We start from the raw sequence: 16,941 nt of genomic DNA on the forward strand, positions 1-16,941 counted from the left end.
CCTTTGTCAAGTTATTTCCAATTTAATTCTTTTTAAAACTTCATTCATTCGGCGGTGTTGTCATACATTATCTTGTTGCAGTTTCTTATGGATCATTTCAAGTCGGTATTTGATCTGTTGTTGCAGTGGATCGGACAGAAAATTAGAATATTATTCTACATTATTTGGGGTTAATTTGGTAGGTGGTCTATGAAGATTTCCCATTGTAATCTCAGGAAATACCGTAAGGTTATCTAAGCAGAAATATTCAAGTTGAGTTTTTCTTCTAGTCTGCTCCACTTATGAGACTAACTTTGGATGTCGAGATTAACGTATGTGAGTCCATGTTTTGTTAGTAGTTATAATGCCACAATAAGTCTCCGTAAGAGTTAGCACTTAAAGTTGATGGCAAGGTCGAATATGTGCTGCAGTTTTTGCTCCGGCTCCGAAAGCCCACGATCCACAAAAAAATTAAGAGGTTCTAGGAAAAAGATGCCACAGAAATATAAGAAATGCATCCCATTTTTTAGAAATTAAATCAGTTACTTTTGGACGAGATTTGAATAAAATATATACTTGCAAAAATTAAGTGGATATTATTTTAAAATCTGCAAGTGATGGAGAAATTGTAGTAACTTAACGTGGAATCGACGTAAACAATGCAAATACGAAATATTTTCATTATTGAAACATTTGAATACTATGTATATTGAATTACCAAATGAATTGGCACATTTTAAATAGAAAAGTTTAATTTAGAAATCTCTTATTTCGTGATATATTATGACAATTAATTGATCCATTGTACAGCATATACGACTCGTTCGAACGTAATATGGACAGATCAAAACGTGACAAATGTATTGAAGGTTCTATCTGCAAGTGTGATAAGAGTGTGTCGAGAATATGTAAGAAGAAAACAGACATCCTTTGTTCGTCAAAAATTCTTACAAGATGATTTGTTTTCATTGCCTGTCCCGGTCCGTGCAGAACCAGAATCTGTGTAAAACTTTTAACAGTTAATCATTGAATCCAATGCTAGTGCTTAAAAGCCCTATCTGTAAAGTTCTGTACGTTGAGTCGCTTTCGCCAATCAAAGACATAATCAGGTTCGTTAGTGATGGCCGATAGAGATAATCGTACTTACTTTAGACAATTGAGAACAAACGTAAAGTTGCTTGTTGTGATGAATCCGATTCCGACTACACGCAGACAGACGATGAAGAATTTGGTGTCAATATCGTGAGAACCGTCGTGGCATATGTCGGTCGAAGTATTAGAGGAATACAGTATGTATTCAGTTGTCATTCTGTGATATCAAAATACTTCGTCGTTCTGTGACATTTGGGGAGTCTTGTTGGTATGAAGTATAGAAAGATACTTTCAGTCATCTCTACCGTTTACGTTTTGATATTTTAGACTGTAAACTACGGGTATTTCCAGCAGAATGATATGCTTCCATATTATCATTTGTGGACACACAATCATTATATAGAATTTATATTCCTGAGTTGAATCCACTACTCCCGGAGATGGATGGTGTGGAACAGCGTTTCTCAACCTGTTTCTCGCGATAAACAATGAAGAGGAGACCATTTTTTCGTGAAACTTTCCTTTCACTCTATATATTCTGTTTATTCCTTATATGTTACGGTAACAGTAGACGTGTATACTTAATCTCCTTTGGTGCGCCGCGTAAATATTGCATGTATTATACTTGAACATAGAACTTGTGGAATGTTATTCATTATACGGGGTTTGCAATACTGAAAATATGTAACTTCATTCAGCGCATACCGAAACGCGTTGAGACAGTGATCACTATACAAATTAGTTCTATATGCTGTAGATAGAATTAAAAAAAAGTGAAAAGAAATACATTGCAGCAGAAATTGGATTTTATTTCTGTGCTTATGTTGGACTTTTAAATAGTTGTGTATTATTGAATGCGTGTTACCTATAATCAATTGTATATTCAGAAATTCTTATAAATCACACATGAAAATATTTTTCTTTTAGTATGAATATGAATGTGATGACCAAGGAAAACGGATAGTTTTAGGCAAGGGAACATATGGAATTGTATATGCAGCCAGAGATTTGAATACTCAAGTTAGAATTGCAGTCAAAGAAATACCAGAAAAGAATTTAGGGTAAGTATAGGTTTACTTTTTTACATTATCAAGTTTCGAACTCGGGAAAACAAGTAAAACGAAGTGGAAGTATATACAAGACTATCTAAGTTCCGAGTAAACTCATTCCGATCAGTGTAAAATAGGTTATGGAGTCGCATTTTTCGAACTTAAAACCTATAAGTAAATAATTACTTTAGTAAATCAAAGTTATAAAGCATCTTTAATTCGATTGTACTATTCTCTGGCCATTTAAATATTTTATTTGCAAGTATAAATTTACAATTGTGACCCATAAATCATGTTACGTTCTTTTTACTGTAATTTTCCGCTGAAATGGACAGGTTTGTCTTTCCGTAAAATTACCGATTCCTTATTGCTTATTCCCGTAAGTAAAGGGCACTTTTATGTGAGGAAACTTGAAAATTGCTGTTTTACGAAGGCTGCTGGAAAAGTTTCTCCAACCAATGTGAAAAAAAGATATGTGAAGTTCTGGAAATGGTTTTATTGTTGTGCAAAGTATTCGTCTTTAAAGTCACTACACACTTGGAGACGAACCAATTTTGAAAATATTTTTTGCACGTTGAAGCTGCTAGCTCGAAACCGCTGTTCAGAATGCGTCAGCAGTGCTTTGAACGACAAAAATCGCTCACCACGCACCTTATTTTTCATGTGTAGAAAAAAGTCATTAGGTGATAAATTAGGTAAGTACGAAAACAGTTATTAATTCCACATTTTTACTGAATAAAAAATCAACAATGGAACTGGCGGCTGTGGAGTGTGATATTGTTGTGGTGAAGAATGGAATGATTTGAGTTGATTCTACATAATTCCTTGATGACTTCTAGAAAACGAATTGTTGTATACCACTCATAGGGTTCCCACCGACCTGGAAAACCTGGAGAAAAACACATTCATATATACATATATACATATACACATTACATACATACATACATACGAGGCGTCTTTTAAGTAAGTACCGATTTGGCCGCTGCAGCGCTGCGATTGGCATCCACGTATGGATGTTGTATCTTTACATCTGTGGGCAAGCCTCGTATGTATGTATGTAGTGTACTTATCAGTAAATGTGTTTAAAGGCTAGAGAGAATTATAAGTTTTGTCAGCATACATTTAGACTGGTCATATACTAGTTGGGAAATGTGTATGCGACTTCTCATTTTGTTATCGCTCAATGTTTCTGCTATATACAACATAATGTTCTGTGTATAGTAATGTAACATTTAGCATGGCTGCATCTTTTCATTTTCCTTGGAGATACTCAGCCGCGAGTGAAAATTATTTTAATTTCCACTTGTTTAAATTTGAAGGCGTGCTGTAGTTTTATGAATTGAATACCTTAAGGCTGTAAGATTTTCATTACAACTCATTCAAAATATTCTACACATGTACACAGGAAAGTAAAAGAAGGAAAAATATATGTTTAAAGCAAAGTCAAAATCGCCTTCGCTGCTGGTTTAGGTCGCTCACAAAGTTAAAAACTTAATAGTAGAAAGACTAATGGCTTACTGTGTAGAAAATTTTAGAGAAAACATGAGTGAATTAGCAAATAGTATTTAATTTAGAACAGTCGAAACGCTATATAATCGAGTTTTAATATCTTCGCTGGGTATAGTACTCGATATTATATTATTTCTTTTTGGAGAATTGCTTCTACAGCGTCCAGAAACTACAATTCCTTTATACATTGTTACCCCATGAATAGTGTTTTTTAAATCTCTCTTCTATAAGTTGTCAGAAACAAAAAAGGTCTTACATGCTCTTTCTTCTCTTATAGTACTATACGTGCCTTCTAAGTATTTTGAACGCATCTTTCGTGATTCCTACAATATTATTCTTATAATTCATTCCAAGATATCAGTCACCTTCCGGTCTTTCCACGGAATATTTCTGTCGACGTAACATGCTAAAGACGAATTAAAGTAAAATCTCAGTTGGCACTATTATATTTCAAATAATAAAACTTCTTCCCGCAACTGTTAAGCACGAGTTTATACTCGTATATTGAAACGTAAACACAATTTTCGAGTGGTGAATCGATGTTTCCACTTCATTCCTAGTAGTTGCAAATGATCCTTGTTTTTCGTAGATGTGCACTGATTGGTTAAATTTCAAGGGGGAAAAAAAAACTGTGCTCCATACTGGATGTTAATTATCTTGATAATTTGATTATGAAATCTTCCCTTGGATTCATTCCCAAGAAGTTTCTGAAGACATAAGTGGTTTTCCTGCTGCTTCGTTTCTGTTCGAATTCTATATGTAGTTTCTCATAATTTATTTACTTGATGCCATCGTTAAGTATTTTCTCCTTTAGTTTCAGTTTCTTTCATCTCAATTAAGATTTTATATCATGACAGGGAAATACATCCTAGCAATTAAAGCTTTGTAGTATATTTTTCGTGGAATTTATTGTTGCCTAAATTTTATTATTGAAAAATCTGAATTACGAAAATATAGCTGCGACGATAAAACTCGTTTAAAAAATTGTTTGTATATATATTAAATTATATATCTGCCTCACAATCGCTTCGCCATTTGCTTCAGAAGCCTGTAGCTGTGACTATATAAGTTGGCTTCACTATAAGTGCGGAATTCCCTGTAAGCTACGTAGTATGTTCGCGGTAACTTGAAACAAATACCTAGCTGAGGAAATCATTTTGGATCCCTTTGCTTGACTACCGGGCAAGTTACGTGACACTTTATAATTGTACAGCGGATGATTGAAAATCAGTATTCACACGAGATTTTGAGCATCCGTTTTTCTCCCACTAACAGATTATTAAATGCGGAAAATTAATCAACATAAGTTAAATTCAGTATAATTCCGGAACTCCCTTTCACCCAGTCTTCTGGTAATGCAGTGGTTCGAAAATAGCCTCCTCATTGTCCTGCTTCTGCCGTATTGAAAGAATTAGTTTTGTGTATCAAAACCCTAATTACTAGATTCCGTTGCTGTACGTGCAGCAGCTCAGAAAATACCTCCCTCTCTTATTGCGTCCGTCATATCGAATTCGCTCATTTTCCCCACTACATAATTCATACAAGTCAATGAAATGTTCATATTCTATAAAAAAGGTGTTTCATAAACAGATTCCATGTTTGCAAGAGAAACAAATAATAAAATAAAGTTTGTACCCTTTTCTCCCTCGACCGCAGCAGATATAACTTCCAAAATTTTCGCAAATGAAATAAATTTTTGGAATATTGTGTTCATGAAACAAATTCGTGACTGTGTCGTATTATTCAAAAGGAGTATATGATAGTAGTAAAATGTCATCTCTTTTGAGTAGAATTTCTTAAATTCAAACAAGTGAATTACTATGTATATTTTGTTCTGTGTATCGGAAAGCACCATACGAGATTATCAAACTTGTGACTGTTTAACGACTCAAAAGAACAAAAGGAACATGTAGATTAGCGTTCATGTGTATTTGAAGGGAAACTCTAAGGTTGTTTTTATCTACATTCTCCTTTTCATCTTCCGCATTCACTGAATCAGTCTTTGGGGTTATAGTAACTTACTGATGAGCTGCATTTGTTGTTGCCTCAGTAGGGCAGCATTTGCAGTAGCTTTTAATCGGAAAGAAGAGGATCCAAAATAGTTAATATTACTTGGTTTAAAAATCGCTTTGTTCAGTGTGAAGATGTTGCCTGTTACTTATATTACAGGCGATGTACAAAAATGTGGAAACACCTGATATAAAAGAGGTAGCCATTTCAAACACGATTTGTGTCCGAATAGTTGATATCACTGTAGTCACTGGTATATCCTACGAGGTATACAACCTGGCCAATCGAACAGTTCAGCGACCGGTCCGTGCAGGTTATCGTGAATCATGTTTGAGCTGACAAAGTTGCAAAGAGGGCAAATTGTGAGTGCGGGTATGGTGGGAGCTTCCGTGACGAAAGTAGTGGAAATGTTTGGTTTATCAAGAGAGAAGTTTCTAAGATCATAACTACGAGTGTTTCGGAAAAACCGCATCAACAAAGCACCAGCCTAAATACAATACAAGTGTGTTGCATGACAGAGACAGATGCACATTGGGTAGGATTGTGAAAAAGCAGATCACCACAGCGCCAAAAGTCACAGCTGAGCTAAATATAGTGCTTACAAACTCTGTTAGCGTCGAAACAGTCAGAAGAGAACTCCAGCGTCGAAACAGTCAGAAGAGAACTCCACAAGCAGGGTATTTATGACAGATCTTCAATTTTCAAGCCACTCATGATTGTTAACCATGCTGCTATACGGAGAAAGTGGTGCAACGCCCATAAAAAAAATGGACAATGGAACAGTGGAAGACTATCATCTGGTCGGATGAGTCTTCCATTACATTGTTTCCAACTGCTGGCCGAGTTTATGTGTGGAGAACGCCAATCATAAGCGTACGATACAGACTGTCTGTTACCAAGAGGGAAGCATGGCGGTAGTTCAGTGGTGATTTGGGCAGCCATATCCTGCTATTCAGCCAGACCCATCATCACCCTGCATGGACATGTCACTGCCAAGTACTACGTAACCATTTTTAATGACCAGCTGCATCCCATGATGCAAACTTTTTTCCCAGATGGCAATGCCGTGTTTTAGGATGACCGAGCCCCTATTCATACAGCTCACTCACATCATCCAGGACTGGTTTGATGAGCACGAAGATGAAGTGTCACATCTGCCATGGCCTCCACAATCGCCAGATCTCAGTATCATTGAGTCCTTCTGATCAGTTCTGGAGACGAAAGGGCGAGCTCGCAAGCCACCACCGTTGTCTCTACAACAATTTGCAGCTGCTTTGGCGGAAGAATGGTACAACATCCCTTTGACAACCATATACGACCTGTGTTTCTCCATTCACCGTCGGCTGCAGGCCGTTCTTAGTGCCAGATGTGGTCCTACTCGCTATTAATAAAGGTGATGTGCAATTTTTCAGCTGTTTCCATATTTTTGTCCATCCCCTGTATTTTGAAGAATCGAAAACCTTTCGAAAATCCAGGGCGGAGCAATTGCGCCCTCTTGTCTGACGCTGCTGGCATCCGTACCTCTACTGCTGTAGGTACATACATCCGCTTTTCTTCCTCAGGATCTTCAACATAAACTAACACTGCAATTGACGTTACTAATTAGTACCTCACCTTTGATCTAGCAATCTCGTTTTGAGCTCCTATGTATCTAGGTAGGTCCACGTTGGTAGGTAAATACTCTTGTTAGAATTCCTTGCTGGTGGGTGAGAATTGTTATTTAGTCACTGTCATTTTTTTGCTTAGTATTGAATGATTTGCAGGAATGTTTCATACCATCGTTTATCTTCAGGACGTTCAAAGGTGTCTAGCTGCATCCTTCTTTGAAAATTTATAAGGAATTCTTTTTCCAATGTGAAAGTTTACACTACAACTGGTGATAGCATGCGTCAGCTGCGTGTAGATCTTTCACTATCTAAATTCGGCTTTTTACAGTTTCTGCCTATTCTTTTTGTTTTTTCATTATGTTTGGCCAAAACTTCTTTATCAAAAGAGAAAGTCCGGACTGTGAATTCTTTCTTTGATGAGTAAATATGTAGCAATCGAAGTTCCACATAAAAAACAATCTCTTTGGAAGTCAGACGTAGGTTCTTGCGATCGTAACACGTGAGAGGATGATGGCACCTCTTCCTGCAACGGGATCTTAAAAGGAAATTTCAAATTTACAAAACGCTAGCGAAATGATTTGCTCACTTTTTGCTCAACTGTTATACGGGAGGCTCTAATTTTTCATTCTGTGCAAACACGGTGTATTCCTTGAATTATTCGCTCAATTAAAGTCTATGTATCATCACTATTATCAAAGTTAGCATTGAGCTCATTCGTGGCTAAGCGGTTAGCGTACGCGTCTTTGGCTTGGAAGACTCGGTTTCGATTCCCGACGGGAGCTCATGTGGTTCGGATTCCACGTTAATCAGTAGGTCCACGTCTCATATAGCCTCACTGCTGAACGGGACGTTAAACTCAAAATCAACTCAGCTCAACTCCAAAGTTAGCATTACAACAAACGAACAAACAAACAAAACCAGTAGTCCAATTCCTCCATGACTATTCACTTAAAATGTTCTCAAATGGAAGGGAAAAAATGCTATATAAATGCCGTTTTAACCATGATTCATACATAGTATACTCAAGAGCGAAGATTGCACTAAATGCATTCATTGAAATTATCCTAATAACGGTATAGTATACAGGCAGATGCAATGATTTCAAGAGATTCATTTTGAGACAGTTTGCTTCATTTAATGGCAATGCAAACTATTCATTACTGCCTATCTTCCAATTTTATTTCACCATTTATCTTTTGTGATATTTCAGTACATGCTGTTTGATGCATTTCAAGGAGGAGACAAAAAACTGAACGTTTATTCGTAAAACATTCTGTTTACCTTAAACGTTAAACCTAATTTTATTTGTTTACGCAAACTCGATTACATGTAAGCAGAAACTCGTCTGAGGGAGAGAAGGGATTGGGGACATGGCCAAACCCCAAACTAAGGAATTTTTTCTTTTCACATATACTTTAAGGCTTCCCTGTATTACGTTATTCTGTTACCTTGAGCCTTGAGCTTGACTTCTTTACCGTCTAATGATCGTTACATAAACTTTAAACCTGAATCCACATTTGTATGAAAGGGGCTATTTCTCCAATATATGATTGGAGTTCTGTTGCAACTTGTTCGCTGTCAAAAAAAAAAAAAAAAAAAAAAAAAAAGTAAATATCTCGAAAAAGGCTGAGATTTTGACGATCGTTGTCATAAGCAAAATGATCAGCCATTCATTTTGATCAAAATATGTCCTCACAACCTTCTAGTTATGTGTTACAGTTTTTGAGATACGCGCTCTGTAAAACACTCATAATACAATGATATTACAGCGGTCGTATTGGTCGCCATCTTAGATTTTTTTCCTTATTATTGAAATGACAGTGATATACTTTTCCATTAGTCAGAAACTGTTCTCAAAAATTCTTTAGCAATTTGTTCACGGTTTGCTCAAAAGAAACGATTAAATTTACTCGACCACGGTGCAACATCTGAAGTCTCGTGACAAGCTATAAAGGTTTAATTTTTTTACTGTAGACATGTCGCGTAAGATTGAACGGGACTACGAATATTTTTATCACATTCTGTTGTCAGACGAGTCCACTTTTCACTTATCTGGAGAGGTTAATAAACATAATGTCTGGATGACATACTGCGGATGAAGTCTGAGAATCCGCATACGAATTAGAAAAGCATAATGCAGATACAAACGTAAGAAAATATGTTCAGTAGAAATTATGTTCAAAAGTATTTTGTCAACGCTCATCTTCGATGGCAAGTTCAGGAGTAATGTAAGTTGCAAAATTAAAGATTATATTATACTTCGCAAAAAATACTGTCTAATCCAAACGAAAACTACAGTGGATAGCTGTAGCACAAAGGTATTGTTCCGCTGAGTTCGGTTCCAAGGTGTTTTAACACCAAATTCATCATGAATCTAGAATGCAGGTTTTTCTGTTAAAGTTTTAAATTCGTTATACAGAATAATGAGTGCATTTTTTGTCTTATATTGTTCACATATTTCAATATTCTACTCTTGTTTAATTGGTAGGGATGTACAACCTCTACACGAAGAAATCAAATTACACTCTCAGTTGAGACATAGGAATATAGTTCAGTATTTGGGGTCAGTGTCTGAAGATGGATACTTTAAAATTTTTATGGAACAAGTTCCTGGAGGTATGAAGTTTATGTATAGTTTCTAATAATTTTAATATAAGGAACATTTAAACTATACTAACATAGATTTTATCTCTATCATACCTTATTTTAATACGTATCGCTTTTATCATGAGAAAAGGATGAAAATATTCATATGAGAGTGTTAATAAGATTTTCTCTACCGAAAGTGGAACTTGCGTTAAGAAAACTGGATTTCTAAGCATGAAATTACTTTATTATACGTAATATTCTTTTCAGGAAAAGAGGTGAAAGATGGTAGATTGAACAATTCTAAATAAAACATATAAACATTACCGACTACCAGTGAATTTTGTCATAAACTACAATTGAGAACAACTGGATTGACATTTTAAGTAAAGAAATTTGTGATATTAAATCATGTTTAATGTTCATTTTCCCATTACAAGACGTCTCAAATGCACTTTGTAAAATTGATTTCTTTAGTGCATCGTGTGGTTGTTTTTTTTCAGACAATCGTCTTAATGGATCAGGTTACGTTGATTCCCTGAAATGTATGTTACAAGGAGGGCAAGTATGATTTATTGTTTATTGAAGTTTTTATTTATTTATTTAATTTTTTAGCAACGAGGGTATAGGAAACGTTGACTTGCAGTTTAAGATGGAATCCGAACCATTGTAATACGTTCAAATTTTTCAGTGCTCTCCCACCGGGAATCAAACCTGGGACCACCAAACATGCGCATGCTAGCCACTAGACAAGCGGGGCAGGCGCAAATGTGATATTTAGCATGTGTACTTTTGGCAGAGTGGAATATTGGCCACTTGATCTAATTTTGTAGCCAGCTACTCACCGACTTAACATCCCTCGATTTTTACTTACGTGGTTGTTTTAAGGGAAACGGATATGATAGTAGAAGGGAATTTGCTTGCTCACATTAAATAATGTAGGAACATATTGCGATGAATGACATGAAAAGTGTCACGACATGTTAAACGTATCTAGAGTAACGAATAGTACGTTATGAATACTGTTACACGGTTTTGTATTAATTCTTATCCAGTTTTGAAGACTTTTTGTACTAGCATTGATATGAGTACAACACATCAATTACTTTTCAAAATGTTCATCAATAGCCTTCACAAACAGACCGATCACATTTACGTATGTTTGCAACGTACTGAATCTGGAAATCATGGGTGGACTTAACATTATGGGCTGTTACGTACGTTTGCCACGAACTGAACCCAGAAATCCCCGGGTGGACGTAACATTATGGACTGATGCATTTTTTTAAGCTTCTTGAGCGGGATGTCAGATAACTGTTTGATTACCGGCTTAGAACCGTGTGCGGGCAGTAGTTTTAGTTCCTTCTTTAGAGAAATTAAGTTAGGTGGAACCTTTGTAATATTATCTAAAAAAACATGACAGAGGCAGGATTGAAGCCTTGTCAGAATTCGGTCAGAATTTGGTTGCTTAAATATTGCCATTTTTATTGGTTGAGTGGCAGTTGTCCACATACTGCTGAAACACCTTTTACGTTTGTCTTCCTTGGTACTTAAGCTGTGGGATAAGAAAATAACATATACTCCGTTTATAAGTTCTCACTCCGTTGTTATTTGTGAGCACGCGAGACATCTACATCTCCAAAGTATTTGGCTCACAAGCCATGGTTCATTGTTTCCTAACAAGATTTCTTTGAAAGCGAGCTGCTACTACTTTACCCAGGCAATCCAACTGCTGATGAACGACCATTCTTGTGGCATATCGGCAGTTCCAATCACAATAACCTTTTTAGTGATCTGGTGAACACACATTCGCGTAATATTAAGTTCCTTATGGAAAATCTCCGAAGCTAATTTTTCTACCTTATAAAGCATTGTTAGAGCAACCTGTTTTGTTCTCCACCCCACTCCATGACAACTGCTAAATAAACACCTTGTCTCTACTGTGACACACATCACTTTGCTTCACTAATTTGTTATCTGCTAGGTTGTTGCTGATTTTGGTCTCTTGTTATCGTCCGAAGTCGTACTTTCTCAGCAGGTATTTATGGTAAGGCCGGATATTAAAGTGTCATTTAATGGCGAGCAAAGGAATCCCGAAGCGGCAATGGAACAAATTACTTACCAGATAATAGTAAAATCATTATCACAAACAGCTCAAAACAGCGAACACTTCGTTATATAAGGAAGGGGAGAAGTAGGAAGAAAAGAAAAATTAAAGAACAAGAAAGTAGCCATAAAGCATCTAGTCAGATGTAGTATCGGAATTCAGATTACGCAATAGTATTACCAGGTTGAAAAGATAGAGACTTAAGTGGAGGAAGATAAAACTAAAGGGATGGAGTGATCAGTGAAAGTATAAAAGGGAGAACAGATAATTAGTGCCGGGGACAATGTATATACAGGACATATACAAAGGAATTGTGCGGTTTGAGGTATTAATTACATATTTATTCCTCACCTTACTCGGGCACAAGTTTCGAAATTGACGTTTCAGCTCGAGAGGGTTTCTATGTGCTCCGTTACAAGAATAACATAACCACATGATTAGAAACTGAATGCGTGCGTAAAGGCATGTCCTGGTCGTCTTTAGGACATGAATAAGAATAAAGCAATCACAGCAACGGAATGATGAAATGAATGTGCTATCATTGTGGTGGAATGTTGGAAATCAGACTGGTTTGAATATGAGGCAAGTTTCGTGTTTGGGTTTGGCAATTTGTCGGGAAGCGGAGTGTTTCAAACGGTCAGGCTTTGTAATAAGGGTGTCAAACTTGGAGAGCCTTTGGTACATAATTGTGGGGCGGGACAGTAATTTCAGGAAAACCCTTTCGGTTTCAGAAGTCATGTACTAAAGGACGACTACATTGGTTTTCGACACCAATTTGATTTTCCAACATTTTTATAGCACATTGAAAATAATGAATATGCGTTACTCTGAAAACTATTGCCACAATATACTGTATTAATACTTGTATTTGATTAAATTGATATCATGTTACCCTAAGAGATTGTTACTGAAATTTATGTGCTTTAACTTTATTTTCAGGAAGTCTCTCGGCTCTGTTGAGATCGAAATGGGGACCATTGAAAGAAAACGAATCTACAATTTCATATTACACAAAGCAGATATTAGAAGGTCTAAAATATTTACATGACCAAAAAATTGTACATAGAGATATAAAAGGTAATTGTATTCTCAGTCATTAGTTTTCATTTTCTATTCTTATCGTATATAAGTATGACAATACCTTTATATTGTGTATATAGATGTATTAGATATTATAAGAAGTATGATCGGCATTAACTCTTGTTAAAGTTTAATGGTAAAAATGAATGCGAAGAAGGGCCATCCATGTACCCGTTACAGCGATACAATGGCGGAACAATTTCTACCTCACGGCTTCGAGAGACCCAGGAGACAAGGAAACCTTGATCAGTAAACTGAAAAGGTACTCTTTTTGCTCCTTAATTATTATAGATCGTTTAAAAAAAAAAAATATATATATATATATATATATATTAAATGACGAATTTTCGCTGACAGCTGTGGATTTTTATAGAGGATGGGGATAGGTTATAGGATAAAGTGAAACTGATGAGAGAAAAAAAAAAATCATCGCTCATAAAAATAGAGGAATACAGAAGATTGTTTTCACTCGAACGAGAGGATCCAAATTAAATTTGGACGTGACAGAAGTTGGAATAACATCATTGTACTTTCATCGTCGGCAGCAACTAGTGAAGAAGAAACATTTAATATAAGTAATCTGGATTTTTTTTTTTTTTTTTAAATAATTAATTTACGCACTCTTCTGTCTCCACTAAGTATCTGTCTCCTTACCTATTTCTTGACAGTGCTGAGTCTGCGAAAATTAGGCGTTTAATATAATTTTTTAAATAACCGTAATAATTTGGAGAAGCAAAGAAAGTACATTTTGAGTTTATTGATAATATTTCTCTTCTAGTTTATATTAAAATGAATCCTGAACCCTGAATGAACTTTTCATTTTGAAGGATTGAATTTTGAATTCTATTTTAATCGGAGATTAATTGCGATTAAGGGGAGTTCTTTGGTTAAAGAATACAAACATAAAGTTTTACAAAAGAAAGATTGAGATATCTGTCCAAATTAAACTGTAGGGTAGGCCAATTGAAAATTTAGGTGTAGTTATAATATTTTAACACGTTCAAAAGATATTCAAGACTATAATGTATTAATACGTTCAAAAGGTATTCAAGACCAATACATGTGTGACAGCAACAAGAAAGGAGTGAAGGGTACTGAAATAGAGTGAGGAATGATTCAGAACTTAAGTTTCTTTTGTCAAATGTTCAATGACATAGTAATTTAACACGAATTTTACTGAATAACACAGTATCATGCTTTGAATATTAGTAGTTCTCTTTTATTTCGTAATGTTTCCTCTTTAATTTTTCAATAGGGGACAACGTCTTGGTTAACACGTATAGCGGTGTAGTCAAAATATCCGATTTTGGGACTTCAAAGCGTTTAGCAGGTCTTTGCCCTAGTACTGAAACTTTCACTGGAACTTTACAATATATGGCACCTGAAGTAATTGACAAAGGACAAAGGGGTTATGGAGCTCCAGTAAGTACTTTTCTCATTTAAATAAGTAACAAATGCTTGTTTTAGAAAAAATATCAAACATCTTTATTAATGATTAGTACAACCAGAGAAAAATTTAGCGTAAAATAAGTATTAAAAAATTATGTAATATATTTATATTTCAAAGTAGTTTCTCAGTTCCAGAGCAATTACCTGGGACTTGTTAGATCAAAAGTTGTGACAAAGATGGGATATAAAATTAAAGATAAGATAGTGTCGCATCGACTAGTTTAGTATAATTTCACTTCTTTAAAATTCTGTACTCTAAAACGTAACTTTTACAATTAAGGAGGCTTTAACGAATATTTATCATATCTTCTCCGAGTATTTTGCTCAAGGCTATTTACATAAGTAACAGGGTGGGCACTAAGCCACAACAAGGATAGAGTTACAGTTTTTGCAGTTGTTCAAAAGGATAAGTAAGGATTGCGAGTTACTCGTATACAAGAGCTCAATAAATACAGCGTCATTATACTCATATTCATTTGCATACGTCAGTTAACATAACTTCAATATAGACCATTTTGGCTTACAATTGTGTCAAGAAGCTAGATCCTCAACATCCAGTAGTTTACGATATACGTCTTCTTTAAATGTGTATGTAATCCTGCAGTTTTCTTTCAAAACCTCGTTACTTTGATATGTTCATGTACTATATCAAAACAAAAGTATCTTTTCTCTTTCTTTCAAGCGGAGAAAATATTTAAGCATATAAATTCTTTGAGAAAATTTACTTCGAACTTTGCAGTAATAATAATAATAATAATAATAATAATAATAATAATAATAATAATAATAATAAAAAGTTTGATTGAAATGAAGGATACCAAGGGAAAAACATAAAAAGTGAAAACAGAAATCATGCAGAAGAATTCAGATTTCGAACTAAATATATGAGAATGGATTGGTTTCATTTACGACTTATCATATTTAAATTATTATTGAAAACGTCAAATTATATAGTCCAGTAATTCTCAAAGTGGGGGTCCGCGGAGCCTAAAAATTGAATTGTGTTGTAATAAAATGGAACTCATTGCTGTTATGCAAGAGGAGTTTTTTTAGTTACTAAAGAGAAAGCAATTAGAAATTATACCTATGTTTGTAAATTTAAATGTTTTCCTACTGTACTTTACTAAATTTCTGCCCTGTGAGTATGAAGAGTTGTCTAAAAAGGCATTGCAACATTTGATGCCTTTCCCTACCACTTACGTGAAAAAACCTTTTCTGTTATTTGCAGTATTAAAACTTTAAAGCGAAATCACCTTAATGTGGAATCGGACCTAAGATTGATGGTGACAAAACTTATTCCAGATTTCAATGCAATCATGGAAAAACAGAAAAAAAAATTTAATCCTGACATTAGTGACCCACATTTGAAAACATTGTTTATCTAGTGGATTTCCTTTAAAAAAAAAAAAAAAAAAAAAAAGATATTGATTTTCAGTCTTGAAAGTTACTGTATTTTCAGAACAAATTACTTATTGCATTTTTCGTTATCTTTTTCTTGTCAGTGGTAATTCTAATTAGTATATTTTTTAATACCATGTGAAATTTTAGATAGCATTGCAAGGGGGTCCGCGTTATCGGACTGTTTGAGAATGTCTGATAAAATCTATTTTTATCTTTTTGGGCGTTGATTGTTTCCCTGGGTAGACTTTAAATATGATTCTCTCAGTCTAGTGCAACGTATAGTCTGATGTGTGCTATTGATTTTGTTGTACCATTTGTTTGTATACCATTTTTTTTATTTTTTTATTTATTTATTCTTTACTTCTACTATGTAAGCATCAACATTTCTTCTGTCATCATAAGAAAGCAGTTTCTAAACGTAGCTGTTATTATGATTGTAGTTTTAATTTGTGTAAACAGTTTCACTTCTGTGTATTTATTCTTTGTATTGAACTGTGGTATAAGGTATAGTTTAACATGATTTCTGTGTCTATTTATTTTTAGGCAGATATATGGTCTTTGGGGTGCACAATTGTAGAAATGGCCACAGGAAAACCTCCTTTTATTGAACTTGGATCTCCTCAAGCAGCAGTATTTAAAGTAAGTGTTTTGGTTTAAGTTAGCTCAAGCATGAGATTTCCTCGGTTTTGAGGAATGAAAAGCCGAATCCGAATATCATATTCAGATATCCACTTTTCATGTCTGCAGACCCATTTTATGATTCGAGGTCTAGGAAACTGGAAACATTTTTAGTCATGACTAATTAGAAATCAAACCTGAAATCACGTGAACTAAACATGAGCGTGCTAATCATTCATCTGCATAAGAGCTCTAATTCATCGAAAGTTTATTAAGTTTAATAATGTACCAAAATAAAAGGTACATATATTATCGTTTAAAACACCAATTCGTTGAAGCCACTTACTAAAGAACGGCATTTAGCTTATCGACGAGTACACTTGTCGGAGTATCGGAGAAGAGAAGAATATTGAAGGTTCAGTCATATGTCGCCGTCAGTTATTTTGGAGTT

The 16,941-nt window shown here is 35.0% G+C and overlaps 1 protein-coding gene across 2 annotated transcripts in view; it reads left to right on the plus strand.

Annotated features, from left to right (window-relative positions):
- Positions 1–16,941, plus strand: part of Ask1 (apoptotic signal-regulating kinase 1) — a 141,014-nt gene that overhangs the window by 41,563 nt on the left and 82,510 nt on the right. For both annotated transcript variants that reach the window (XM_081726821.1, XM_081726819.1), the window contains exons 13-17: positions 1,999–2,132; positions 9,738–9,865; positions 12,882–13,019; positions 14,278–14,444; positions 16,416–16,511. In XM_081726821.1, coding sequence (XP_081582947.1) covers positions 1,999–2,132; positions 9,738–9,865; positions 12,882–13,019; positions 14,278–14,444; positions 16,416–16,511 — 663 coding nt within the window. The remainder of the gene's footprint in view (positions 1–1,998; positions 2,133–9,737; positions 9,866–12,881; positions 13,020–14,277; positions 14,445–16,415; positions 16,512–16,941) is intronic.

Source organism: Thermobia domestica, chromosome 1, assembly GCF_964235325.1.
Source record: "Thermobia domestica chromosome 1, izTheDome1.hap1.1, whole genome shotgun sequence".
Classification (NCBI taxonomy): Eukaryota; Metazoa; Arthropoda; class Insecta; order Zygentoma; family Lepismatidae; genus Thermobia; species Thermobia domestica.